The sequence below is a fragment of the Euprymna scolopes genome, chromosome 32 (genome assembly GCF_053919585.1).
Source record: "Euprymna scolopes isolate OS-2025 chromosome 32, ASM5391958v1, whole genome shotgun sequence".
NCBI lineage: Eukaryota > Metazoa > Mollusca > Cephalopoda > Sepiida > Sepiolidae > Euprymna > Euprymna scolopes.
The window spans coordinates 77,747,516-77,774,768 of record NC_136513.1 but is presented as its reverse complement, the minus strand read 5'-3'; the positions used below and the strand labels follow the sequence as shown (position 1 = coordinate 77,774,768).

Here is a 27,253-nt window from a genome sequence, read left to right as displayed (position 1 = left end):
AATGCATACTTTAGAGTTTACTAGCGAGACCCTCCCCTCTCTTCCACTTCACAGGAAAATTGAAATTAAGAATCTCAACTCTCAGAAGCAAAACTTAAAGTTATTAGAAATACGTGTCTTCCCCCCCCCTCCAAAGCTAAGCGTTTATTCACGATATAGAATATATTTCTAAATAGAACTGTGTGCAATTATGAAATGAAAACTATCATTGGATAAATGAGTTCTTTTTGCAAAGCAATATGCAAATTAGTTAACCTTCAGACTTTGCATCAACATGGATTGATTTTCGTCGATCATTCGTAGGTTGTTCTTTTAATATCATCGTCAGTATCACTAATGGCCTCACTTTTTAAATATGGGGACTGTTATGATAATAAGTTATAATATATGTGTACTGTTATAATATATGTGTACTGTTATAACGTGTGAACTGTTATAACATGTGTGAACTGTTATAACATGTGTGAACTGTTATAATATATGTGAACTGTTAGGATGGTATACAAAAACTAAACTTATTTCTCCTTTAAAAACAGACAAAAGTTATAGCCTGTTGACTTAAAATGAGTGCTTTATGCCAAAAGTAAATGTGGTATTTTGGTGACTAATCCCTAACCATGTATCGAACAGATACCATAATACTTAGTATCATGAACAAAAGTCCATATAAAATTTCAGTCAGATTGGCCCAGCAGTTTGTGAGAAATAGTGAAACGGACAAAGAGAAATATAATATAGAAAAATCTAATTATCCAGCTATTGAACGTTTTGGTTTCAGAATGCTAGAAAACTAAAAATTTTACTTGTTTATTTATTTTTTTTTTTTAAGCAAACTTTTTTAACATGACATGGAAATTTTGGAGTAAATTAATAAAAATTATACATGCTCAACTTTATTAGTGTTTCTGTTTACCTCCCCCGCGAGAACAGTTATATATATGATCAGTTTTTAATGTAGAGAAAATCCTTATTTGTATTTATTAAACGCAATTTCTCTTGTTCATTGTACTGTTTTGTGTATATTTGTGTTGTATCAAGAAATCTGATCCACTCCAAATTCCAAGCGCGCCTGATATTTGATCCAATATCTGCATAAAATATATACATATATTGCATTTTATAATTAACTTTTCTGAAACCTTTTAAATTGCTTCCAGATAAGGTTTTGCTGTACATTATTATTCAGTCTTCTTCTCTTTACCCCCCCCCCAAAAAAAATGAACGCATATTTTGTTGCTCTATTTAAATTCGAAATCGAGATTAATATTGTTCTTGTAAAATGTGTGCCTGTGTCAGTCTTTAATAAAATGAAACGGTTTTAATGCCGATGTGCAATGCATTCATGTTTCTCTTAAATTGGTTCCATCAATTTTTTTTTTTAGTCGCGTGCAAGCGACTCTATAAGTCACTCCGTCGGTTGGTCCATAACACTTTTGTGCTTGGCCTTTTTGGTTAAGATCAAAGGTCTGTTAATGCTGTTCTTAGCTTTTTAAGCTTTTCTTGGCCTTTTGGCCCAGATCAAAGTGTAGTATCTGGTCTTACTACATGCTGTACTTATTGTGATATAAAGTGGGGGATCACTTTTCCGTATTAATTTAATGTAAAATGATCACCCACTTTACAACCAGTCAGTCTCAAAGCCATTCAAGTTGTTTTTGAAGGATTCCAGTTATTTTTTAAGCATTCAATTCATCCTTAAGTTCATTAGTCATACTAAGTCATTTACTTTTTATTTAAGTCATTTCAGCCCATTTTTCGGTCATTTTAGTTTATCTTTAAGAATTTCATGTCAATCCTACGTTCACGCATTCATTCATTACACGAGAGCACGTGACTAATGGCTATTGGCCTTGTTATAAAAAAAAAAAAAAAAAAAAGCGGAAGCATATCGTTCTCTTTTTAAGTCAAACTTTTCTTTTTTTTTTTCTTTAGAAATAAAATAGGAAAATTAGTAAAAAAAAAAAAAAAAAAATATGTTAAATATTTGATAGACATAACCATTTTAAGTTGCCATAAATATCGGTTCTAAACAAAATAGCCATTTTCTTCAGTCACCTGTTGACATTGTGCTTTACTTACATTGTGTGATTGAACAAAATGACTACTTTGTTCAGAACCGATATTTATAGCAACTTAAAATACCTATGTTTTAACAGATAGGTTAGAAACGCATAGATAAACCAAAATGTGTTATTTGGATTATTTTCACAACGTTTCAACCGATATAACCTCTGTTACCACAACTGTGTGGAAGTCTTAAATAATTCGCAATTGTATTCTGAGTATTGCTCAAGAATTCAAAAACAAATGAAATAAGTTGTTTTTGAATAATTTCCTAACTGTATTTATTTAAAAAGAAAAGACTATTTTACCAAATAGTAGCACTTACCAAAATTTGTATTTGGCTGTTTGGAAAATAATTGATTTCAAAAACAACCATAGTTCATGGAGGACTCCTTCATGCTTTTTCATTCAAGCAATTTGCTTCAAATTGTCTTAAGATTGCTGTTGACATCAAGTGCTTCAGCATTTCTGATAATTTGATGCTTTGTTAAATCATTTGCCAAGAGTGCATGGCTCTTTTATACATTGGAGGTTTTCATTACAATTCCTGAATTTGCAAAACCATCTTTGAACGCTCTGATCACTTGCAGACGTTTCTCCCCATACACTGTTGATATTAGCGGTAGTATTGGGAAGCATTTTGACAGCAAAATATGTAATGTCTAATTTTTCAAGTTTCTATTTACTTGCTTCCCCACGAGGGCAAAGTTTTTTAATGTGGAGAAAATCCAGCTCCCTAAAATGAGGTACTCTAGATTGGAACAAATATAAAAAATATTCTTCGTCTAGGATTTCTCCTTCACTGACTGAGGACAAAATAATCAGAGCAGATACTATACCTTGTTCCTTTGGAAAATGTATGAGCAGTACATTAATTGCGCTAATTAAGTTGTCTTTTGGCCTATTGATTCTTGTGAAACTTCTTGAATTTAAAGCTCTTATGAACTATATACGATTTTAAATATTTTACACCATGAGTATTTATCACTCTCTCACCGTGAGAGAATGTGACACAAGGTGGGCTCATGGACCAGTGCCCCAAGAGGAGAGGAGCACTCTGCCTGACCCTGCAAAAATAAGTCAGAGTAGCCCTATTAGCATTCCCTGGTGAGGGTGCCTCAGACAACAATTGATAAACTTGCTTCTCCTGGAAGCAAGGCCTGGGAGGGTTGACCTCCTAGGGCTACACAGAACATTTTGCATCTGTCCAACAGAAAAAAAGACCACCATAATGGCCCAGTTTCTGTTCGACTGATTATCAAGTACATTGACAACACCTTGGATAAAAGGCTAGGAGCAAAGTGTTGTCTGTTCTGATGATAGTCCACTTTATCTTTTAACGTTCAATTAAAATTGATTACACTGAGGCAAATTTATTTCAATCCAGAGTGCCTCTATTTTTGATGGGTGGTCCTCTATTTTTCTCTTGTATGAAAAACTGACCTTGTGCCTAACTCTATCCTCATGAAGAGGCCATTAAAATAGTGGGTGTATTTATTTGTGTGTGTGTGTATATATATACATATATATATACACACACACACACACCCCTACTCACCCTCTTTTAAATTTTGTATCTAATTTAAACATTTTCTTTTTTAAACTATGAAGCACTAAATTTTGCTATAAAGTTCAATTTTTAGTAAGGGGTGTCAGTTTTCTATATAAATCAAGTTTTATGCAAGAAAAATCTTTAACAAATGAATCATTTAATATCAAATGTATAGTAGCTAGCGGACCTTTTCTTCCTCCACGTCATAAAATTGAGTAGTTTTTCAATTTTACAATTCGACAATTGGGTTTTCAATCAATACAGTAACTTGAAGATCATTTTCTCTTAAAAAAAAAAAAAAAAAAAAGAGGGTAGTAAACTGGAGATTGGCAAACTGGGATGTGGGGGTGGGTATCTAAAACTTAAACCCTGCCTTTCCTTTTGTTTTATCTGAAAATTTGATTAATCTTAAAAGTGTAAGAAATTTACTGAATCCTGGCAAAATTTGAGGAGGCTCAGGTGAATTAATTGTTAACCTGTATGTGCTTGCACGTTTGCATCATAGCAACCTGTGTCAACTATGAAAGCAGAGATAAACCATTCTTCAGCACCTCAACATATACTTTGTAATTTTACAAGTGTCTTTATTTGGAAATCAAAACATTAATGGTCATCTTTGAGCTTTAAGAATTCTTCACTCTATAATAAAGAATAACTATTGTTCAAATTCAAAATATTAGACAATTAAATGAGCATTTCTCTGACTTTGGTTACCGTCTGATTTTTTTTTTTCTATGTGTATATGTATATATATTTAAGTTATGTGACACGTTCTCATTCACTGTACGTTCTCCTCCTTTCTCCTCTTCTCTCGTGCATGCACATCTCCTTCATTACACTGAGGAAGACCAAAGGTACAGTCGAAAATTTTGTTCTTGTAAAATGTTTTTTTTTCCCTCAAAAATAACTTTATTCCAATAGAAAACGAATGAAGAAAGGATATAAACTTTTATGCTTTTCATATTCCTTTTTAATACATTTTCATATATATATATATATATATATATATATCTATATTTTCCCCAAATCTCTGGCCTTGATGAAGGGGAAACTAAAACTTGTTGCTATGGTTTCAAATTATCTGAAATAATAGCAAAAGAAGACTTTATTCCAAAAATTTCTCATATCTCCCCTCTTTTGGAAATAAGGTATGATTATAAATATCTCCAGTATCAAATAAGCATTTTATACTATGAAATTTACTTCATGTCTGAAAATCAAAGAGGGGAGGTATAACATGAAATATTTTGAATCAAGTTTCCCCTTGCTGTTATTTCAGATCATTTGAAACCATAGCAGCAAGTTTTACTCTCCCTTCCATCAAAGCCAGAGGTTCTGGGGAAATATCAGATGTTTTGTAATTCATATGCAAAACTAGGAAAACAAATAATTATGATTGAAACCTTTTATGGCTGTAAAAAAAGTGCCAAAAATAGGGTCCCTTTCTCTCATATATATATACACATACATTACAATAGAAAAATGCGAGCATGAAAAGTAATATGGTTAGGCTTAAACATGGAAAAGAAAAGGACAAGATATTTTAGTAAAAAATATAAATTTATAACTTAAAATATTGCAGCATTAAGAATTAATTATATAACGTTATAAATTGAATTTAAAAAAAATCTTAATGCTGCAATATTTTAAGTTATAAATTTATTTTTTTACTATAATATCTTGTCCTTTTCTTTTCCAGTTTTAATAACAAGTCCTTTACTTTTCCATGTTTAAGCTTAGCCATATTACTTTTCATGCTCGCGTTTTTCTCTTGTAATCCATGATTTTTCAAGGCTTCCAATGAAGTCACGTTTTTCGTTTAATTTCAGTCTTATTTTTTTTTTGCCCCCATAAATATGTATGGCACTCGTCTGCTTTCAATAAAATCTCCCTAATTATCTCCCTTTCATGCTTTCATTTTCTGTTTCAATTGTTACTTCTCTTTTTTGCAACAGCAGTGAATTAGTAGTAACAGTAGTCGCTGAAGTGACGTAGTTGCTATGGAAACTAGTCATAAAAAACGTTGCTCACCTTTTTATATTTTTTTTTATGATTTTGGACACCAGAAAATTCATAACTTTTGTTTTACTGAACGAAAATTGAAATTTTTTTTTTAACAATATAGCTGAGAAGGTGATCTATAAACTGTAATAATTGTTTGAAATTTAGTTGAAAAATGAGTGAGCGGTGAAGCTTTGAAGCAGTTCTGAATGACTAAAACTGCCACTTAATCATATATTCAAACACTGTAGTGGTTTAATGATATATATATATATATATATATATATATATATATATATAGAGAGAGAGAGAGTTGAAAAAATAAAAAATTTTTTTTTTTTTTTTTTTTTTTTCAATATTTGTTTTCTAAGTTCTAAGGTAACTTTAATTATCTACCTTTTCTTATATATATATATATATATATATATATATATATATATATATATACACACACACACAACGTAATGTATTTTTTTGCTAGGATCTATATATTACCCCTGATTAAAATGTTCAACAACTACCTTAAGTTTCATTTTATTCTTATCCTTTTTTTAATCAAACCATAAGCAATTGATATTTTATTTTTTAAGGAGTAAAAGAGTAGATGGTGTGGGTTATTGTTTTCTTTCTCCATACTCTCTCGGCATTCGATTGCTATATAAAATTGCCAGCTCCAATTATGTGCAACTTTCGATGGTTAACTTGATTAGAACACTTGGCATATCTCGCAATATAGAACTGATGTTTTAGATTTTTTTTTTTTTTTTTTCACTACTTTCCAATAGAAAATTCATCTTTTGGGATTTATATCTTGCAAAAATTAACACACTTTTGCAGAAAACAATCAGATAGTATTTTATCACACATTTATGGATCTTAAATTAGAAAAGCGAGGACTTTCAAATCCGTTAATTGCTACAACGTTCCGTTGATCATTTCAAATAACATCCTCTTTACTAAGCACCAATCTTAAAAAAGAATGCTTTTTGCAATTTTTGAGATGAGAATTGATAATTTGGATTATTCAAACTACTAATCTCATTTATTTACTAGCATGGATACCCAGCATTGCCAGGGTTGGCATGAAGTTCGGTTTGAGTGCACCTGTTATACTAAGAATATTGAGCAGTTTTTCATTATTATATGTCAATTCCATCATTACCCCAACAAAAATTTCAAAAATAAAAGAACAATTGAAAACCCGAAAATGTAAAAAAAAAAAAAAAAAAAAAAAAAAGGTGACAGTCTCCAGCAGATGTTTCGGCAGGAGGGATATGAAGAGAAACTATTCTCCAGATATTGAGCACCTTTTTATGAATATATACCAGTTTAAGTGAATTTCTTTAATGCTGCTTTAGTCTAGAAAGATTTCTTTACGATCTGTTGCAACGAGAACAAACTGTAAATAATTCGGTTTCAAAAATACCAAAGTAGAATTTGTGTTAACCGAAATACACGTTTTTATGTTATAAAAATTAGTTATGACTTATTGTGTTATTAAAAGAAAAAAAAATTAGCAGTTACGATATTAAAAAAAAAAAAATGTGAAGAAAAAAAAATGTAAATGAAAGTTTTTTTTTTTTTTTTTTTTTTTTTTTTTTTAAATAATTGTAGTTGAATTCGATTGTTTGTTTATTTCAAAATAAAAATTCACTGGACGGCAATGTTAATTGCGAAATCACGTTGGAACTTATTTTATTTAAACTAATTTGAAAAATAATGCTTGAAAGTTTGTATACATTGTTTTTAGTTTTAATATCTGCTGAAAAAGAAAACAAAAACAAACAAAAAACAAAATTGGCGCCCAGGGGAAACAACTCAAACCAGTTTATAAAAAATTGATGTCAGTAAAAATAAATTAAATTTGTTATCAATATGAATCAAAATTAAATAACAAACTTAAATAAAACACTTAAAACAATTCTCACACTATAAACAATAACTAACACAGTGCTATTTACTAAAATCGATTTTCCTTAATGCAATATGCTAATGAGGTCACCTCTTAATCGTATATTTTGCAAGAATCATACTACGTATAGGAATGAATGAAATAATAAACTGTCTTTTGTATATATTAATGAAATTGTGAACAAACAAACAGAAATACGAATTTATATATATAGATTTATTTGCAGACTTGTCCTCATCTTTATAGTAGTGTTAGTTTCACAACGTTTCGGCCAGCTATTCCTATTCTTCAAGTGGTTTACCACGATGGGATAGGAATGCTAAGTCTCTTAACTGTATCCTCAGTAATTACTGCCTTCCATAGTTGTTGTTTTGCCATGTTTTGACCAATTAAGCCTCTGGCTTGCTTAGGGTAGGATTGAAACCCCTATCTTCAATGTTCACCTACAAGCAATTACTCATCTCAAAGGATTCCAATAAAAAAAAAAATAATACATTTTGGTTATTTTTCATGTTTTGGCTGATGTAATCTTCGACCGCCTTCAGGTGCATCTTCTCAAACCAATATGGAATTTTGAACTAAAAACTTTATTTTTACTTGGGTAGATTATTCTTGTTCTATTGGCTATAATCAGGCAAAAATATAAAATTAATAACAGACTGTCTGACGTTGTCTGGTCGTAAAATATACATACATATTATATTTTAATTGATGCAGAGTTTTTATGTATTATTAACAGAAATACCGTGTTGAATGTAATGTCAAATTAAAAAATAAATAAAAAAAATGGAAAGAAACTAAGACATGTGCATGCAAGTATGTTTTTCTTTTTTTTTTACTCGAGATCGAAACCAAAACCTAAAGACAGTGAGTCAAGTATAACCATTAGGCCAGTTTGACATGATCTTTTAAAGTGTTTTCAAACCTACTTATTATTGACATAAATAATCTGTCATGTAAATTACTCATGAATGCGTATTGAAACAGTTGACAGATAAAAATCTGATGACCCCCCCCCCAGTACCAATTTTCAATTTTCATCCCTTAGCAGCCCGTTTTTCCAGATGAAAATGGATTAGTTTTCCAAATGTCTGAATACCCTATGTACCAAATTTCAAGTGGGTAGATCAAAAATTTGTTGAGTATGAAGGTTGAGAAGTGTTCTCATACACACATATATCACCTTTCTAGATATATAGATTTTAGTTGTTGCCTGTAATGATGATTGGACCTTAAACCTCCAGAAGAAGGTTGCTCATGCTTTCGTCAGATCTGGAACATTAAGAATAGCAGTCGACCCTCATCTCAAAAAAAAAAAAAAATGAAAATCATTTGTTTGCTTGTTGTTTGAAATAGCATTTTTTAAAAACTGGTAAACGATCGTCTTAAGAATCTTTTTTCTAAATTACTTTTTCCAGTCGTTTGAGAGGTTTTTTGCTTCCTCAGGTATTCAACCTGATGTTGGTATAAGACTTTAATCAGTTACATCAAAGAAAGCTAATCTGCCTGGCAGTCTTGCGGCATATAAGCAGCTTTGCGCTCAGGAAAATATCTTCATGTTTATCAGCTAATATTATTATTTTGGCTGTTTTTAATTATTGCTAATGTTTCATTCATTCACCAAATAACGTTTGCGTATATATGTTGGAGCAATGCAACATGATTTTGAGTATGTCGACTTTAACACTTGCATTTGAGAAGCCAAAGTTGCTAAATTAATAAGCAGTTTGATGGAGAGGGTGGGTGCTAATTAAATGACTAATGCAGGGATGATGAAACTGACGACAGTGTCAACCTTGTGTCGTAATGTTCATCAGAATCTCTATGCACAGTGCTTCTTTACAAAAACTTCCCAGATGTGGAACATATTACTGCAGTACTGCTTCTCTGCTGATTGCAACTTAGTCATTTTCAAATGTAATATCAACTAATTCTTGTCATAAACTATCTCCGAAGCAATAAAATGTAGTTCATACCTCAATGCTAGTATTTACTCCTTCAATTCAGCAATGTTCTCCCCCCCCCCCCGTTTCTTTCAAATATTCCCATTTTTATGTAACATTTCACTGACTTTCTTCTGTGAAGAATTGCTGCATATTAAAATTACAAGTTTCTTTCTCATGCCATTACAACAATGATCATATATCATAGTATTTGAAAATGAGGCTATATCAAAAGAGGGTCATTCTCATATTCTTATCAACGGTTTCCAGATTGGCCTATTTAAAGCCAGATTTCGTGAATTTGGCCTTTTTGAAGCAGTTCCAAAAATTGTATTTGGCCTTTTTCAAAATGTAATGTACAAACTAAAGAAATAACAAATGGAATATTATATATTCTTGCTAGTATAACAAAGATACAGACTGTATTATGGACTGCCAAGTCTTTATTACTTTCATTGTATGTGTATTTCAAACATAATTTAATACCATTTTCTATTGCATTGCTGTTATCATGATTTTAAAATTAACATTTGAGTACTATATTTTCTTGTGTATAATATAATTTGCATGTAAATCAACCCTGTATTTCTGAAATGACATACAGCCATCTATTATATAAATCTCAGCCGTCTGTTTGTGTGTGTATGTTTGTTTGTATGTCTGCTAAGAATTTATCACCAGCATTAACCTGATAGTATTAGAAAGAACGATCTCTCTGACACATAATATCAAAAAATTAGAAAAAAAAAAATCAATTCTGTTTGTTAATTGCTCATGCTGAACGGTTATCGCAGTCTTTCATTTTAAAAAAAGCTAACATAAAATCTCTACGATTTGTACGAATTTGTTGTCACAAAAATTCTACGTTTCACGTTATCAAACTAAAACAAAAAATAACCATAATATATATATATATTTTTTTTATATGGAGTTCACAACTTATCAAGGCACAAGGGCCACTCGGGGATAAGGGTTATTGTGTGTACAGTAATCAATGGGATAGTGCAGTAATACTATTGGAGAATTGATAAAGTGTCATTACTTAAGGGTGCGGTTCATCAGGAACGTGTTGGTGTTGGACTTGAAGACATCCAGGTTGAAGTCGGGAGGGAAACAGGCAAGCGGATGGGCCATTTTAAGAAATTGATTTTAAAATAACATCTTGCCCAGGTATTTATTTATCCCTCTTTCCCAAATTTCAGTTTTATAAGCCGATTTTTTTTCTTCATATTTCATTCATTTGTTAAGAAATTTTGAGTTTTCTGTTTTTGAGGAATGATATCCAGTTTTGTGGATTCCTTAAGAATGAATATTGGCGAAATATCAAATGCCTCCTCTTAATTAACAATTGCCATCAACTTTGTTGCCATTTATTGTAATTTTATTTTTTCCCCCAAATTGGAGAAACTGGTGCTACCAGATCAGGTTGTCCAAAGATATCGGCTTCTTGACTTGAAATGCACTAAAAACTAAACTCCATGAATAAATATTTGAAGATGTAAAGAATTTAAAAAAAAAAAAAAAAAATTAATAAAAAAAAAAAAAAAAAGTGAAACAAAACTGCAAGTAAAGACTCCCGGGTAACACCATATAGGTAAAGTAACTTCTAATAAACCTATCGATCATATGTATCGATCTCTATTGTTTGCATTTAAAATGGGAAAGAATCTAATCTTAGCAAAAAACTTTGTTGCTTTTCTCTTGCGTAAAATCTTTTGTATGATAAAAAGCTGAAAAAAAGGGAATTAACTTTTTGTCGTGATGGGGACAAGGTGTATGATAAAAAAAAAGATTTAACGCGCACACAATCTAATCAATTTCTTTTTGCTGTATAGATTCAGTTGTTTTTATGTATTTTTTTCAAATGTACAAAAGTTTATTGGAAAATCTCTAAAGATTTTTGTTATTGTGCAGGAATAGCATGTTGCGTTTTTAGTTTTTTTGTTCTATACAAAATGTTGGGTGAGAAACGTGTGGGTGTTCAATCGTGTTGGTTGGCAACTCTCAGCAGCAGTTTCTGATATTTCATTTTTTTTTTTTTCCTTTTTAAAGGAAAAGTGAACCACAATTTAAAACATTTTTCGATACTTTTAATGTTTAAAAAGTTTTCAGTTTGTCTTTTTTTTCACTAATTCATTTTTTGGTTATTTTTTTAGCGTTATTCTATACCCTCCAAGTTTTTCTCTCTGGTATACTTTCTCTCTCTCTCTCTCATTCTCTCTCGTATACTGACTCTCTCTCGTTCCCTCTCATATACTACCTCTCTCCCCCATTCCCACTCGTATACTCCCTCTCCCCCCCCGTTCCCTCTCATATACTCCCTCGCCCCCCCCGGTCTCTCTCGTATACTCCTTCTCTCTCTCTCTCTCTCTTTCGTATACTCCTTCTCTCTCTCTCTTTCGTATACTCCTTCTCTCTCTCTCTCTCTTTCGTATACTCCTTCTCTCTCTCTCTCTCTCTTTCGTATACTCCTTCTCTCTCTCTCTCTTTCGTATACTCCTTCTCTCTCTCTCTCTTTCGTATACTCCTTCTCTCTCTCTCTTTCGTATACTCCTTCTCTCTCTCTCTTTCGTATACTCCTTCTCTCTCTCTCTTTCGTATACTCCTTCTCTCTCTCTCTTTCGTATACTCCTTCTCTCTCTCTCTTTCGTATACTCCTTCTCTCTCTTTCGTATACTCCTTCTCTCTCTCTCTTTCGTATACTCCTTCTCTCTCTCTCTCTTTCCTATACTCCTTCTCTCTCTTTCGTATACTCCTTCTCTCTCTTTCGTATACTCCTTCTCTCTCTCTCTTTTGTATACTCCTTCTTTCTCTCTCTTTCGTATACTCCTTCTTTCTCTCTCTTTCGTATACTCCTTCTTTCTCTCTCTTTCGTATACTCCTTCTTTCTCTCTCTTTCGTATACTCCTTCTTTCTCTCTCTTTCGTATATACTCCTTCTTTCTCTCTCTTTCGTATACTCCTTCTTTCTCTCTCTTTCGTATACTCCTTCTTTCTCTCTCTTTCGTATACTCCTTCTCTCTCTCTTTCGTATACTCCTCTCTCTCTCTCGTATACTCCTCTCTCTCTCTCGTATACTCCTCTCTCTCTCTCGTATACTCCTCTCTCTCTCTCGTATACTCCTCTCTCTCTCTCGTATACTCCTCTCTCTCTCTCGTATACTCCTTCTCTCTCTCTCTCGTATACTCCTCTCTCTCTCTCGTATGCTCCTCTCTCTCTCTCGTATGCTCCTTCTCTCTCTCTCTCTCTCTCTCTCTCTCTCTCGTATGCTCCTTCTCTCTCTCTCTCTCTCTCTCTCTCGTATGCTCCTTCTCTCTCTCTCTCTCTCTCGTATGCTCCTTCTCTCTCTCTCTCTCTCTCTCTCTCTCTCTCTCTCTCGTATGCTCCTTCTCTCTCTCTCTCTCTCTCGTATGCTCCTTCTCTCTCTCTCTCTCTCTCTCTCTCGTATGCTCCTTCTCTCTCTCTCTCTCTCGTATGCTCCTTCTCTCTCTCTCTCTCTCTCGTATGCTCCTCCTCTCTCTCTCTTTCGTATACTCCTCCTCTCTCTCTCTTTCGTATACTCCTCCTCTCTCTCTCTTTCGTATACCCCTCCTCTCTCTCTCTTTCGTATACTCCTCCTCTCTCTCTCTTTCGTATACTCCTTCTCTCTCTCTCTTTCGTATACTCCTTCTCTCTCTCTCTTTCGTATACTCCTTCTCTCTCTCTCTCTTTCGTATACTCCTTCTCTCTCTCTCTTTCGTATACTCCTTCTCTCTCTCTCTTTCGTATACTCCTTCTCTCTCTCTCTTTCGTATACTCCTTCTCTCTCTCTCTTTCGTATACTCCTTCTCTCTTTCGTATACTCCTTCTCTCTTTCGTATACTCCTTCTCTCTTTCGTATACTCCTTCTCTCTTTCGTATACTCCTTCTCTCTTTCGTATACTCCTTCTCTCTTTCGTATACTCCTTCTCTCTCTCTCTTTCGTATACTCCTTCTCTCTCTCTCTTTCGTATACTCCTTCTCTCTCTCTCTTTCGTATACTCCTTCTCTCTCTCTCTTTCGTATACTCCTTCTCTCTCTCTCTTTCCTATACTCCTTCTCTCTCTCTCTTTCGTATACTCCTTCTCTCTCTCTCTCTCTTGTATACTCCTTCTCTCTCTTGTATACTCCTTCTCTCTCTCTCGTATACTCCTTCTCTCTCTCTCTCTCGTATACTCCTTCTCTCTCTCTCTCTCGTATACTCCTTCTCTCTCTCGTATACTCCTCTCTCTCTCTCTCTCTCTCGTATACTCCTTCTCTCTCGTATGCTCCCTCCCTCGTTCTCTCTCGTGTACGCTCTCTTGTACGTTCTCTCTCTCTCTCTCTCTCTCTCTCTCTCTCGTGTATGTTTTGTGCGAGCTCTCTCTCTCTGGCATGCTCTGTCAGTCCCTGTTATACTTTTAGTGTGTCTCTCTCTTTCTTTCATATAATGTTTCTTTCTTTGTGTGTGTGTCTCTCTCTCTCTCATATACTCTTATTTTTTATCTTTTTCTATAAATGTAGGATTAAACTTTTTTTTACTCTCACTCGATCTTCAACTATGTGATTCGTAAGTTTAATAATCCCCGCACCCCCAATTTAATCTTCAGAACTTTGTTTGCATTTTATTTATCTCCATTCTTTACTGTACTTTCGCTTTCATTTTTCAAAAATTTCTCTTGGCAAAATTAGTTATTGGTTTAGTTGATTGTATTTCTTCCACGTTGCCTCTTTCTATTTTCTCAAATCTTGTAGCGTCTCCTTTCTCCCATCCTTCCTTTCTTCTGTTTGTTGATATATTCTCTGCTCTGAATGTTTTTCTCTTGGCTGGACTCCAAGTTGCCCCGTGGAACATCATCACACCAAAGAATTGGTGGCAGTATGCGTCTGTAGGAATGAATGGAAGAGAGAGAGGGCCGTGAAAGCAAACGCACTCGTTGTGTGTGTGTGTGTGTGTGTGTATATATATATATGTATATACATGCACACACACGCGCACATTGCCCGGCTGTCACTGCTGCTAGTGCTGCCATTATCGTCGTAGTCATACGCTGAACCACTTTTACCTCCAAGTCCCGGTTAATTTTCCTTCTGCAACCCTCTGTCTCGTTTTTCTCTCTCTGTTTGCCTTTTCAACCTGGCCCCTGTGTCTTCAACTCCCCGACAATCATCAACACTTATGTGCTGTTGTCTACCGCTTAATCTACCATGTCACAACGCAGGAAATACTCAAAACGCCAAAAATTCCCATGTGGCTAGAGAAGTACACAAAATGGTATTTACTTTTTTTTTTTTTACCTAATTTTTATATATATTAAAAAAAAAAATATCAACCATCCATGAAATTGAATTTATAATAATTTTTGTCTTCATTTTTTTTTCACATTTGTCTTAATTTTTTTTTTTTAATAAATTTTTAGTGAACATTTTATTTTGATACTTATATTTTTTATTATTAAATTCGTTATATAGGCTTTTTGGTTTGGAGATATATATATATCCAAAAAGCCTTATGTGTTGCATGTTTAGTGTGAATACCTGTCTGTTATTTAAAATCGAATAGATGTTTTATTTACTTTTTTGCATTGCTGTTCCTCTAATTTGGCTTATAATACCTTGCTGGTATATGGAATAAACTTTTTGAATTGACTAAATCAGAAATCGATTTCCTTGGAGATAATACCTATACCCTCCAGTTCAGTTCAGTTTTAAATCTATTTCTAAATTTAAGAAATAACTGAACGTTTGTCACGTTATTTTCAAAATATTCCGATTATTGGAACGATTAAAATGTTTCCGTGAACAAATGTTTTCTATCAGAGGTGGAGTCGGCTGTGGGGGAAAAGTCTGCCTTTGACTCCCTATTTGGCCGTGCAGGAGGTGTGACATTAGTTCAGACTCTGGAGCCGTTTTATTTATTTTATTTATTTATTTATTTATTTTTTTAACATAGCTACTACAAACATTTCAGATTTGGCTATGATCAAAATGTTGTATATGTTCTGATACTACACTTCGTCTTTTCTGTTTTCGGTTTGTGAATGAGAGGTAATTTTATTTGTCCCAATCTAGAATGCTTCCTTTTTTTTTTTTTTTTCTTATGTTAGAATTTCTTCACATTAAAATCCGAGCTCGTGGGGGAAGCAAATAATTAGGGACTTTACCTACTCACCTGTTTTCGATTGTTCTTGTATATGTTTATCTGTGGGGGAGACGGGTGGCAAAAAAGGAACAGTAAAAAAAAAAAACAGGTGACTAGAACATCCTTATTTACTCACTTCCCACAAAAGCATAGTTAGACAGAAGGCCAGTTTTAAAGGTAGAAAAAGTTAGCCATAAACTTCCTTCTTGAGGGAGACGTTAAGTTACAAAGAGCAGATACTCTTTTATCCTGGTTCGAAGACCAGATGTTCTCTTTTGAATTCAAATGGACGAAACTTTGTTTTTTCTTCATAATTAGCAAGGTTACACAGCATTGCTCAGAAGAATGGATAATGAAATTTTTCAAAAAATGTATAACATTCTTTGCACATTTTCAGCCATGTTGCTTTTTTCACACCTTAACTCCTACTTTTCTTCAGCAACTGATTCAATATAATAGATAAGAAAAAAATTACTTTTTTGGGGAACGTTTACTGATAAAATTTTTTTTAATTTTTTATTCCTGATCCTTGCCTCTACATTAATTTAGTCCCTAGTGATTCCAAGGGAAAAATATTAGTGTTAAAAAAAAAAAAGAAAAAAAAGTTAGCCTAGTAGGATGATATAATTGTGAATAGTTAAATTTTAAACTATTAAAATAATTTTCATTGCTGTAACGTTTATCCATTCATTTTTTTTTTTTTTATCACTTGTTTTAATTTAGGTTATGAAACCTGGTCTAAAATCATATAGCTTTGGCATGAAGTCATAGATTTATTTTAAAGTAATATTTTAAGCGTAATTTAATAAGAATATCCCAATAAGTCATTTGTTAGAGCTTAATACTGGCGATCTCAAAGTTTCAGTTTCTAGTCCCGGCATTCATTTCATATGTTAGGAATTTACAATTAATGCAATATTCTCCATTTCTAAAAGTAGTTAAGGTCTATCTGATTTCAAAATCAATCAAAAGTTAACAATCATTAAGTGAACATTGGCTTTAATTTCAGCAATCTCTAGCTTTCCTTATTTTGTTAAGTCCTTGCATTCCATCAGCCATGTTTCTGACAAAAGGGAAAAATTGCCATTTTCTGGACCAGAATCCATTCTATTTAGTACTTATTGTTGACAAGTTTTTGTCCTTGTAGTAGCGGATGATTTTTTTTTTTTTCAATTCCTCACACTAAGTGGCTTCATGCCTTGTCTGGAGCGATTTACTTAATAATAATAAAAATTGTGACTAATAGGACAGGCAGAAAAAAATCTTTATAACCCGCTTGGGGTCACACAAAATCTGATGTAAGGTTTGTAAGTGTGTCTTTAATAGTTTCAGTGTTTTTAGCCAGACACATACTATCTGTACAATAGATGCTGATGATGTGAAAACCATTTACGTCTTCCTTCCTCATCTTAGCAATTTCCTTTCTATTTCCAGACCTCCCCTGGGCTTCCATTCTCTAATCTATTAGAGTTTGACCTTTTTATGTTTTGGCTAGTTTACAATGTTTATTTTCCATCTCTTCCACCCATTTCCTTTTTCCCCATCTTTGGACTTTTTCTCTTTTTCTTTTTCTCCTCTTTTTAAAAATTTTTTTTTTATCAAAAATAAAACACACACACAACACACACACACACAAAAAAAAACAGAAACAAAAAAAAACGCCAAAAGTTATTTTAGTACTATTGCTGAATGTTGCCCTTTCCCCGTCTTTTCCCCAGGAATATTTTTAATAATAGTCTGTCCGTGTTTGGTACTACATCTGTACATCTGAAAGGAAGCCAACACTCATCTTTTAAAATTGAATGTTAATGTGTCAAATTGAATTTTGCTCGATTAAGATCACGTGACAATGGAGATGATCTACATAGAATTAAAGTACATTTAGGTAGAAGTCTTTTCATGAGACAGGTTTTGTTGTATAAGACTTACCAGTAATATTAAAAAGATTTTTTCTGTATCCTCTCTTCCATTAGCACAGGCCACAAAGAAAGAAAATATTAATGTCTTTATAATCACCTAGTAGAATAGTTGTCCCATGACGTGTATAAGCAATAAATATAGCATTATTTTGTAATTTAATTTTTATTAATTATTTATTTTTAAGGTATAGTTTAGTTTTGATGTTACCCACCCATAAATGGTATGATTAAAAAAAAAAACACTTGCCATTACTCACCCCGTTTCCTACTAGATTATGTTCCATAAGTTCAATAGTTTGGGGTTTTACTAAGCTCATATATATTATTGACCCTCATTCACGCACACCAATCATTTTTTTTTTTAAATGTATAACTTTATATAGCTCAAATGATGTAAAGCAATTCATTACACCATTAAAAGATAATTATTTTTCCAGAGAAGTGTTTTTTTTTTTTGTTTTTTTTTTAACAGTGTATGTGTGTATTAGAGATGGGACGATTCCAATATTTCCCCCCCCCAATGTTGATACTGATTCCATTTTTTTTTTTTTTAATGCGTTAGATGTGTATCTAAAGAAAGTGGCGATCTCTTTAAAGCCACAAATAGAAAAACGAGAGAGAACGCAGTTACCACATTAATCGGCTAGCTAAGATAAAACATTTTCATTTAAATACCTCCTTTTAAAACTAATAAACATATTTTAACAATTCTGCTAATTTGACCTTTTTTATTTTTGATGACGTTAATATCAGTATAAACAAAATAATTACACAAAAGGATTTCGGTCCAAATTGTATGACTGACAGAAGTTATCGTTCACACTGACGATTCCCAGAAAAAGGGTGAAACCTGCGTGGATAAGAATTAAAAATATAATATTGTATGTGTACAATAGGACAATAAAATTACAAATGAATAATACTGAACATTAATTTATTATAAACTGTTTAAAAAATAGTTACGCAAAATAACCAAATAGCTTTTCTGGTGCTACCAGATCAGGCTGTCTGAAGATAGTGGCTTCTTTAGACAAATTGTACCTAACATTAGCAAGAGAACCATAACGTCCAGTGCTGGACTGCTGGACCAGGTACAGACTGATACTTAATTTGACACTGATAGTCTTTAAATCATTAGTAAGTGCATTTCTCCTACCTCCATCAAAATCAAACTTACATAACTGGAATTACAATAAAATTTACTTTAAAAAGGTGTTTTAATATTTTTGTATATTCGAAGAAATCGCTATTATAAATCAGACTATTAACAACGAAACATCGCCAGCATAGCAAGCCCGCTGGCGGTAGATCACTTTTTGCAAATATGTGGTCGGGGTGTGTTCACATAAATACTCAAAGCGGAAGTTGTACCAGTCGACGACGTTTCTAGTTATTTTAGCTAATCAGGGAAAAGAATTTTTTTGTTTTTGCTACGGAATTTGAACACAACACATACATCTTTCCAGTCAAAAGTTAGAATATGTCAAAGGTGATGATTTGTAGTAGAAAGATTAGTAAAGATAGAAACTGTGTTCAAACGCTATTTAATAGCGAAAATATTAATTTCTTTTATCCTAAAATTTGAAATGAATTGGATAAAAACTTTCTATGCACGACTCTATAGAAGTCGTGACAACCGCATATAAACATGAGAATTTTTGTGTGCCGAGACGCGCACAAAAGAAATTTAACAAAACGTTCATCATCTAACTTACGGACATAAAGAATTCATTTTACTTTTGTTATTATTTAGAAAACATAAGTTTTAATTATGGAAAGCAAAAAAATATTTTTAAATAAATTCTTTAAAACAGAATAACCGACAATGATCACGCTTTTAAATGAGTTAGAACACACAAACCACTTATCGAGTTAAGTAAAAGAATAACTTTTATTGGGTTTGTTTTACAATCCACAGAGGTATGAAAAAGTGGTCAAAAAATAAATGTATATCAAATAAATGTTACCAAAGGCTAGTTACTCTTCTACCTATCTTGATAAGTTTTTGGTGTTGTAAATGTTTATTCTGTTCAAAAAACAAGTAGTGTCAAGCATTACATGAGAACAAGAAAAAAAAAAAAATGGCCACGGTGTCTCTTGAAGTCCTGACAATGACTTTAAAAAAAAATTATACAAAATAGTGGTAGAAACTCACCTGATAATTGCCATGGTAACTTGAAGCCGTTAAAATGAAATTTAATTATCCTAATTAGTTTAATGTACTTAAAAACATAATTGTAATCTGTCAAAATTTCCTTTCATTTGATATGCTACAAGCTATATTTGTTTTGATAATTTCTTTGAATCGTGTCAATGGTGGCCATCTTGGATTTCCTGGTCGCCATCTTGGATTTTTCATGATGTTATAATGGGAAATGATAATGTCCATCAGAATAATACTTCCTATAATGATAAAGCCTTACTTACCATTTTTCTTAGCTGTTTTTTTTTTTTTTTTAATTTTTTTTTTTTTATGTTTCTACTTAAAGCTGTTAAAATAAAACTAGAATATGCTAATTAATATGCAAGTTACCAAGTGAGATGGTTGTAATTAATGCCAACTGAACCTCCATGGTATTATGATAATGTTCAAAATTTCATATATTCAAAAGATCTGAAAATACAGCTTTTTAAAGATGGGTTAGTCTGTAAATTGTTTAAATTTCCTATCATTTTCAGTCACAAGTTTATATGCATTTGAATAGGACTGACTTAAGGCAAAATGTCCAGTGAACTACACATTTTTTGATACTTTGAATAGTCATAACTCCAGTTCTAATGGGCCGATTTTAAAAAAACTAAAGATATTTATTTGCTTTTCTTATGCTCTTTTGAATAATGTTTGATTTGAGTTTATTCGATCTAAAGAAAAAATGCTGTGGTATTGCTACCAACATTGATGCTTTTTGTTTTTCTATTTCCTTTTGCAAAACTCATTCATGTTCTGCAAAACCAAAAACAACAACCCACCTTTTCCCATTTCCCTTCTCTCTTCCTATCTCCCCCACTTTCTGATTGGTTTCCTAACTTAAAATGTATCAAACATTAATATTGTAACCCTTTTCCCTCTCCCATTGCAAAACTCATGTTCTGCAGGGCAGGGAACAAAAATGATAAAATCCACTATAAAACAACCAAATCAAACACTACAAACTAGCGATTGAAAATACAAAGAGTTTGAAGAATAAAAACCTACAAAATAACTGGATGCAACATGAATACTATTTCCAAAATAACTGGAATGCGGCATTAAATAATCCGAAAAGGGTTATGCCGTAAAAATAAACAACCAACCTAAATCAGTTGGCAACTCAAACTTTGTTTCTGACTAGCCAATTATTATTTGTTATTGTTATACCATGTTATTGGTAAAGTAATATTCTTTGTTACGACATAATAAAACAGTTTAGTTGGTCTCAGACAACCATTAAGATGAAACTTTAAAAATAAAGTTAGCTTTTATTCATTTAGTGACCCCCCCACACACACCCACCCCACCCCCACACACGTGCTCCATTACCATTAGTTTTTCGTATGTCAGTTATGGAAAAGAAAATTTATTGAAGAAGGATTCCTTATCACTTGCCTCATCACGAGGACAGAGTTAGACACAAGGTCTGCTATTAATGTGGAGGAAACCCAGTTCCCCAAAAGAGGGACATTTTAAATTGGAACAAAAATAAAAATTATTTCTCTTCACTGGCCGAAGATAGAAAGGATGAAGTGTGGGTTGATACAACTTGATCTTAGCCAGAAAATTAGGTAAGGATAGTAATAAAAATCGCTTTTGCAATGAAATTGATCGCACAACTTCTGAATTTTAAATCCCATGAATACTTCTGTTTTTTTTTTTTTGTTTTTTTTTAACATTGTAATTTTAAATAACAACTTGTATGTATGTTTCCCCTCCTTCTCCAGGATTTTGTGTGAAAGTTAAGGTTATTAATTTATTTTTATTTCGGACTATTATTCTCATCTTTATTAGTTGTTTTTCATCTTTTATTGGTTGCTGTTTTTTCACGACGTTTCGGCCATCTATTCCTCTGGCCTTCGTCAAGTGGTAACTGCAAACCTCGAATCTCCTAACTACATTCTCAGCAATCACTGCCATCCGTAGTTGTTGTCGTCTTACCACGTTTTGGCCAAGTAAACCTCTGGCTGGCTTTGGGTAGGATTGAAACCGCTATCTTCAGACAATGTCCACCTGGAACTGTAGAGATTCAACGTCTCTATCAACTGCGCCACAGGCCCCGAAGGTTTAGAAAACCAAATGTTATATATTTTCTTAAATGATTAAAATCAGTTTTCTTTTCTGAGGCTTTAAGATGGTTTTTTTTTTTTTTTTTTTACATGGGCATCCCCACTTATCAAGGCCAAGAGACCACTCGAGGATAAGGGTTAAAGAGTGTACAGTAGAAATTGGACAATATCGTAGTCGTTAGTAATGGAAATTCGGTCAATTTGTTAACTTATATGGAACGGCTCATCAAAAACTTGTTTACGTTAGACTTGAAGATAACCATATTGTAGTCAGCTAGAAAGCAGGAAAACGGAAGACAATTCCATGCACCTTTTTCAAAGAATACTTTTTGGTCCCCTGTCAAAAAAGGGGGGAGGGACCTGTAAATTCACCCTTGTCCGTTTTCAATTTTCTCAATAACTACGTCTTGGAATTTTTCGAAATTTTGCGCAAACATTAAACATGATATGAGTAAAAAAAAGTAAAAAGGCATTTTTCGAGAAAACTCCAGTTGCCCCCCCCCCCCCACCCCAGGTGAAAATGGCTAAAATTGACACTTTTGTGCTCATTAAAAAAATTGAAAAGTTGTAACTAACTGATTTCTATATAATTTTGTTTGTCTATACTTCGCGATAACTCTTGGGTGTGCCTCAGGGGCTCTTTTAAGGGTTAATAAAAACACTCCATTTTTAGGACTATTTTACCATTTTTATCCAAAATTTTCTGTATGTCTATTTATTAGGAGTTTTGCATGATGCTGAACTCAAATTTATATATGTTGAGGCCTTGGGAAGTTTTGGGGCTAACTGGGGAGGGAAAGGAAGACAAATGATGGACTTAGTCATTTTTTTTTTTTTTTTTTTTTTTTTTTTTTTTTTTTTTTTTTTTTTTTGTATGGTACAGAACTCAAAATTACAGATGTTAATGCCCAAAACTGTCGCGTTTGTTCAGTTTCACCAAAATTTGATGTCCCTTGGGGACTTTTGGGGTTAAATGGGGGAGGGGGGATTTTGAACATAGTCATTTTTTTTCTGCCTCGTTCACTGTGCACTCACGGGGACCATGCATGCTTCACTTGTTTTATTTTCTTTTACTGGTGGTATTCATTCTCAGGAGTCGGTCCCTTGTGGAGGGAGGTTAGGGTTATTTCCGATGTTGCTGACTGTTGTCTAATGAAATAATAATTTTAAAAGATATGACCAAACGCTTAAGATCCACGCATGCTTCAGCATGCGTGGATCTTAAGCGTTTGGTCATATCTTTTAAAATTATTATTTCATTAGATTAAATTGAAAATTAACAAGAAAATGATTTGGTTTTATAAAATTTTCAAATTAACTGTACGAAATAATGTTTTCAAACTCTTACTTTAATTAAAATATTTAGTTATTAACATAATTTTAGACAATCTTTGGCCTGAAAAATTTATTATATGAAAGAATGTCACTGTCTTGCGTTGCCCGGTCATAATATATGCTTAAATATATTTTAATTTATGCATATTTTGTATTTATTATTAGAGTGTCAATTTTCTATTGACTTATATTGTACCCAATATATAGTAGTGATTTCAAGACTTGGGTGCCATCGGCTAGAATAAAAAATTAAAAAAAAAAAATTGTAGCTTTCCAACCACACATAAAACCTAAAAAAAAAAAAAATAACATTGTTAAATATATATTTGTGTAGAAGTAACATGCTTAATTGACTTGTCTGCTAATTCCCCCCTCCCCACCCCATTTTTACTCTTTAGCTATTTTTACCGGCTAAAAACGAAATCAAATTTGTTGGACAGGTCCAAATTCTCTATATATTCAGTTTCAAGTCTGGTTTCTACCAAACTGTCAATGTTTGGTTTACATTCAGCAGAAACAAAGGTTACCTTTATCGAACGTGGACAATGTTGGGTCTCCCTGCTAGTCTATCTATAATCAACAGATGTTCTGCACTTTGAATACTTTGCCATCGAAATTAGTGAAATCGCCCATTCGTCAATCAAATGGATTGCCTGCCCTATTCAGGATACCACCGCGATGCACCAGGGGGAAGCTCACCTGCATCTCCACAGTGACTTAGTCTATAATACATAAGAATTTACTGTTGATATTATGAAATTACTTTTAGAAAAAGACTTGTGTTAAACTTAAAAATGCAAAAGCTAAGTATCATGGTTTAATTGTGCTTTAAACAGAAACATTCATTTTAAATGTGTCTCCCCTCCCCCAATCTTATAAAAGAATCTGTGGTTGATTTTATATGCCGGGCCCTTCTGCTTGTGCAGTGATAAAACTTCTCAAATGCATTTGTGATGTTAGGTTGTATAAAGGTGTTACTTTAGATCAAGTTCAGTCTGTCCTTTCTTTAATGGGATTTTTTCGATTTTTTTTTTTTTTATGTATTTCAGTACAAATTCTAAGAAAACTCACAAAGTACATTTGTGTGAAATTTCAAAAATCGACTCGGCCGTTTTGGAATTCATAGGGAACAAACTCACACAGTGCCTTATATGGGAAAAATATGCTTATTTGATCATATTTCACCCTATAGTTATGCAACTTTTATTTATGAAGCTTGATGTATGTTAAATCACTACAGAGCATCTATAATATAAATCTCTCCTGTCTGTTTAAATGTATTTATGTATGTACGTCTGCCTAAAACTTTCGACAGGCGACGGATTTTCACGAGATCAGTATTGTTTTGAAGCTCAACCATTCGGACGACAAATATCGAAAAATTGGCTAAAAACACCAATTCCTTCGCCCTTAACCGGGCACATTTCTACAGGAAGGGGTTGCTTTTTTTGACAATATTTTCAAGTCATCCCCTCTTTTCGATTGACTAGCCTTAATTTAAACCATCACCACTTCTGGTTTGGCGATGGCCACAACGGTAAAGACGTCCCATTTTTTTTTTTTTTTTTTTCTTCCCACGTTCTTTTCCTCCTTCACGGTACGGGTTCGAGCCTGCCTACTATTTTTTTTGCTCAACACACACCTCAAAACACCCAGGCAATGCCGGGCACCCAGGCTAGTATACAAGTAAATGACAAAAAGTCTATAGTCCAAATTTCAAGATATTGTTCATCTTATATATTTATTTTTATTATTAAATATTTTTTTATGTGCATAAAAGTATACCTATGGACACTCCTGTTTCTGGCTTTTTAGCCTTCGTCAGCACAGGTCAGGATCGAACTCGTGACATAATGTTCTAAGATGGTTTCGAAATGATTCCATACATTATGTGCTTACGAAGGCTAAAAACCAGAAACAGGAGTGTCCATAGGTATATTTTTATGCACGTAAAAATATATTTAATAAAAATGTCCCATAAAAAATAAGGGTGATCTATTCACACACACACACACACACACACACACATATATATATATATATATATATATATATATATATATATATATATATATATGTGAATAACAATAAGAGCTTATAGTTAAAAAACCACTAAGGTAGCGGGAAAAAGAATAAAAACAGCGTTTCGAAGTTAATATCACTAAAAACGCCAATAACAAAATCGTATATATATATATACTAGCAAAAGTATCCGTCGTTGACTTGGTTCAAAAACAGCCTACAGAAAATGGACTCTGATTCATGAAAGTATGATAGGTTATGAAAAGGAAGGGTTGTAAAGAGATAGCTTCGAATTTGGGGGTATCAAAACCAAAGCAAAATATGATGAAAGTAAAAATAAAATAGATAAACTCCATAATTTATTATACAATACCTGTTCACACTGAAACACTTATCACAATATTCTGTGGATATACATTAAAAAACCTTGTTAAACTTTGTGACATATTTCCATTCTATGGAGGTTAGGTGCGAACAAACACCCCATAATTTTATTATACCATATTTCTTCAAACTGAAACATGATTATCAAAGTATACTTACGATAGATATGAAAAGTCTTTATTAAAGTTTGTGCCTATTTCCATTCTATGGAGGCCAGGCGCGAACGCAGACCCCACAATTTTATTATACCATCCCTATTTAAGTTAAAACATACTTATCAAAGTATTCTTATGTACATCTATATCAAAAACACTTGTAAACGTTTTAATTTTTTATTTCCATACTTTGTGGACCAGGCGCGAACGCAGACCCCACAATTTTAATGAACCACCTTTCCGTCAGATCAAAATATCCATTCCTGTGTGTCGATACATCTATCATTATATGTAATCAGTTTTTTAAAATAGTCAACCATATAGGAGTCTATTCGTGACCACACACGCAGACATTCAGTTTTATTTTTATAATATATATATATATATATATACACACACACACGCACACGTGTGTGTGTGTATATATATATAGTAGATAAACATGTTTTGCTTTATTTTCCTAACTTAAATTTAGTGTTTATATTTTCAAGATGCATTTATCTCCCCAATTAATCTGTTATTACATGTTTTGCGTTATTTGTTTTTTAACCCCCCCCCCACACACACACCTTCGTGTATTTTCTGTTGGCATAACGGTTTAACTTGCATGATCAACCCTGACTTCCATAATCTCAAGTTCTGATTAGATATTTGAACTTGAAGAAGAAAAAAAAAAAAAAACTCGCCGCACATAATTATTTTGCAGTTTAAAGATTTTATAAGCACCCACATTTACATGGTCTTATTTTGCTGGTTTTCATATCATATTTGAATTAAGCAATTATTTATTTTTAAATCTCTGGAGATTTTTCGGTCATTGTGTGAGGTTGCATGGTCAGCCTAATGGATGCTACCATTACTGTGGAATCATTTCAAAACCGTCTTAGAACATTTTCTCATGAAGATTTTGAAAACTGATGCTACAAAATATTCTATAAATATGTGGGTCTTACTGGGTATCTGATATTACATGGATGACGTATCTTGAATATCAATTAAAAGTAGAATTAATAAAATAAATATATCTGACGGTTAGACTATGGTTGAAATCCTGTCTGTATTTATTTTCCTTGTAATATGTACATATGTATGTATAATTTCCCTTTTTATTTTATCTCTATTTTTAAGAAACATGTAATGTGACCTGATAATTTCGTGACCCTGAAGACCTGAATAATTTTCATTATGGACTAAACATTTGTGTAAGCTATATCGCCTGAAGAAGTCTCTAGTTACTAGTAACTGACTGACCGAAACCTGCTCATGAATGTGTAGTGACATATTAATGTTTATGTAAAAACAAATAAAAAGTGTGTATGTGTCTGAACTACTTGTCGGATAATTAAAATTGTATATACCGTCCTTACAGTTTTTTTTAAATTTTTTTATTTGAATAACTTTTCAATAACAAGATTTTTAATTCACAATATATATATATATATATATATATATATATATATATATATATATATATATATATATATATATAATTTTCAGAGGGAATTAGACTTGGAGTCTAAAGAGCAGATATTATTTTAATGTACTAGTAAATGTATTAATACTATTAA

At 32.6% G+C, this 27,253-nt stretch overlaps 1 protein-coding gene and 1 pseudogene across 11 annotated transcripts in view; both read left to right on the top strand.

The window, feature by feature from the left end:
* Positions 1 to 27,253, top strand: part of LOC145256445 (SRSF protein kinase 1-like) — a 583,024-nt gene that overhangs the window by 289,180 nt on the left and 266,591 nt on the right. Inside the window, exon 1 of one of the 11 annotated variants that reach the window (XM_080115369.1) lies at positions 14,259 to 14,743. The exons of the other annotated variants lie outside the window; for them this stretch is intronic. Within the exon in view, the coding sequence (XP_079971495.1) occupies positions 14,718 to 14,743 (26 nt within the window). The 5' untranslated portion in view covers positions 14,259 to 14,717. Of the gene's footprint in view, positions 1 to 14,258; positions 14,744 to 27,253 lie in introns of those variants that run through there. 11 annotated transcript variants of the gene reach the window in all.
* Positions 1,493 to 1,618, top strand: LOC145256658 (U2 spliceosomal RNA; annotated as a pseudogene).